Below are 2,574 nucleotides of genomic sequence, written 5' to 3'. Positions count from 1 at the left end.
ATTCCTGCGAGGCAGAACAAACTCCACGTAGATGGTCAGTTCTTTCCACGAATCCACCAATCCTTAAAACCAAATCTCCCTAAGAGATCTAGATATGCAGCACCATAACCAATCTAGATATGCAGTACCATAACCAATCTAGATGTGCAGCACCATAACCAAGTAAATGAATGTAACATATATATATATATGTATGTGAGCCTATTTCAAATTTTCTCAAACAGATAACATTGTGTTCAGCTAGTGTCAAATTTACATTGTGTTCAGCTAGTGTCAATATTTACGATAGTTTAAAGTTTCGTCAACAATGACTGTTTTGCTGTGAACTAAATTAAGTAATGATTCTAAGTTTTGCTTAAGTCAAATAAGATGTTAGGGTAAATACTAATAGCATTATTATCTAGTTGTTTTATTTTAACACCGGCCATTTATTGTATTATAATTATTACTATTGTATTTGGCTTAACTTTCAGAAGAAATAGCGAATCAGTAAGCTAGTCTTCTTGTGATGCATCTACAGCGTCGAGTCCACTGGCTAAAATCAGGAGTTCGACTCCCTTCGGTGGACACAGTAGATAACCCGACGAGGCTTTGCTATAAGAAAACACACACTTCAGCTGACCTGATGATTACTGATTGGGCGAAAGGCTTCGTCAGCATTGGATATGGCAGATTTAGTATATTTGATATATTATAACATATTCATCTTTGTTTTCACTCATAAGTTCTTAGAATTACTAATGTATTTTTTCTCGAGTCAGCTCGACTACGACAGACATAATAGTGGTCTATGCAGCATTTATATGGTTAGTTTTCTAAGATAGTGTTTGTCTCTCGGCATCTGTTATCAAAGTCAAAATCGAAGTTCAAGTTGGCGACCATAAACACACACTGGAATAATATCTTATTTACAAAAAATTGGTTAAGAAATAAAATTAATCAAGTACACTTTTACTCATTTTTCAGTGTAACCATCTTGCACGGTCAAGGAGTTAACTGAAGATCATGTGATTAAATAAATGTGGAATAAAAATTACATTTTAATATGAAAGTTATAACACAATCATATCAGTGCTACGTAATTATCCGTTCGGATTAATATGACATAATCATTAATCAATAAATTATGTAATTAATATCACGCCCTCTTGTGGAGAAGCATAAAAATATACCTCGTCTTTATATCGCCATAACTCATGTGACCTTCAACACTCGACCAACGTCACGACTCCTTCTTTACCTATTTTTCAAGGTTACTTTTCTTAAAGAGAAATGCGAAACCACAATTCGAGAAGAAAATAAAAAAAGAATGGTGAGAAATGCCACCGAGCCATGTTCTCGTATCAGCCTGATACGATTTGTTTGTAGACTTCTACTCTCTATAGAAGAAAAAGTTGGTTTTCTTCCAACATGTGTTTTAAAGCAGTGTAAGAACTGTAATTATTAGATATTGTGTATTGTAGCGAGAGCATACAATTGCTTTTACGAGTTAATGAATACCAAGGTTGTTTTTGCTGGATATTAAGGATGTTTGGTTTTTTAAAGTAACTTTTAAAGAAACGTTAGGCTTCTTGAAAGTCACGATGTGAGTAGGCTTTAGATTCATGGAAACGATCTCAATATGAGTATCAGATAAATGTGAACTAATATTTTATTATAGCATCATTGTATTTTTTATGAACCCAAAAGTGTAGAGACTTATGTAGGTGTTATATTTTTGTTCTTAAATGACAGGAAAAGTTTAAGTTAATCTAGCAAACGTGCCCGTCCCCAGTGACGAGAAAAGTTTAATTTAATTTATCAATTTAAATTATTTCATGGATTTTAAAAAAGTTAATTGTGCTGCACTCTTGAGATAGCATCTGCTAGACATTACCCAACGTCAACTATTGGGCTAATTTCACATGACTAAATTTAAACTTTGAATAATAGGCGAACTGCAGAATTCTCTTGGTTGAGTTGTAGTTTTATTCGTGATATCAAAATGGTTTCTTCGGTAAGTAATGTCCATTCATCTGAAAAGCCTATTAGAGTTTTAAATGAGCTTTCAAACAATATTTTTTCATCTTCTCTTCAGTAAGCTATACTTTTCCTTCCCTTTACTGTCAACCTGAAGTATTTTCTTCCGTATAGTATCTTCGCACGAAATTCAAACATATAAACTAATACTTCGTTTTGGGACTTGAAATAATATTACTTCCTTTCATTACACCCAAACTACACTATTTCCTTAAAATATTTCTTTCTTTCATAACTTAGGGTTATTATTTTTTTAATTTACTGTCAAAACGAACTTATTTATATTAGATGTAGACTATGTACATCTTTAAACTAAGTTACTTTTATCTTGTTATATTACATGTAGACTATATACACCTTTAAACTAAGTTACTTTTACCTTGTTATATTACATGTATACTATATACACCTTTAAACTAAGTTACTTTCATCTTGTTATATTAGATGTAGACTATATACAACTTTAAACTAAGTTACTTTTATCTTGTTATATTAGATGTATACTATATACAACTTTAAACTAAGTTACTTCCATCTTGTTATATTAGATGTAGA

At 31.7% G+C, this 2,574-nt stretch overlaps 1 protein-coding gene across 1 annotated transcript in view; it reads left to right on the top strand.

The window, feature by feature from the left end:
- The first annotated feature begins 767 nt into the window (after positions 1-767).
- Positions 768-2,574, top strand: part of LOC106468404 (adenylate cyclase type 2-like) — a 36,165-nt gene continuing 34,358 nt past the window's right edge. Inside the window, exon 1 of the mRNA XM_013928832.2 lies at positions 768-806. Coding sequence (XP_013784286.1) covers positions 804-806 — 3 coding nt within the window. The 5' untranslated portion in view covers positions 768-803. The remainder of the gene's footprint in view (positions 807-2,574) is intronic.

The sequence above is a fragment of the Limulus polyphemus genome, unplaced genomic scaffold (assembly GCF_000517525.1).
Source record: "Limulus polyphemus unplaced genomic scaffold, Limulus_polyphemus-2.1.2 Scaffold2997, whole genome shotgun sequence".
NCBI classification, from domain to species: Eukaryota; Metazoa; Arthropoda; class Merostomata; order Xiphosura; family Limulidae; genus Limulus; species Limulus polyphemus.
Note: the sequence above shows the minus strand (reverse complement) of the source record. Positions and strands in the feature narration are given on the sequence as shown.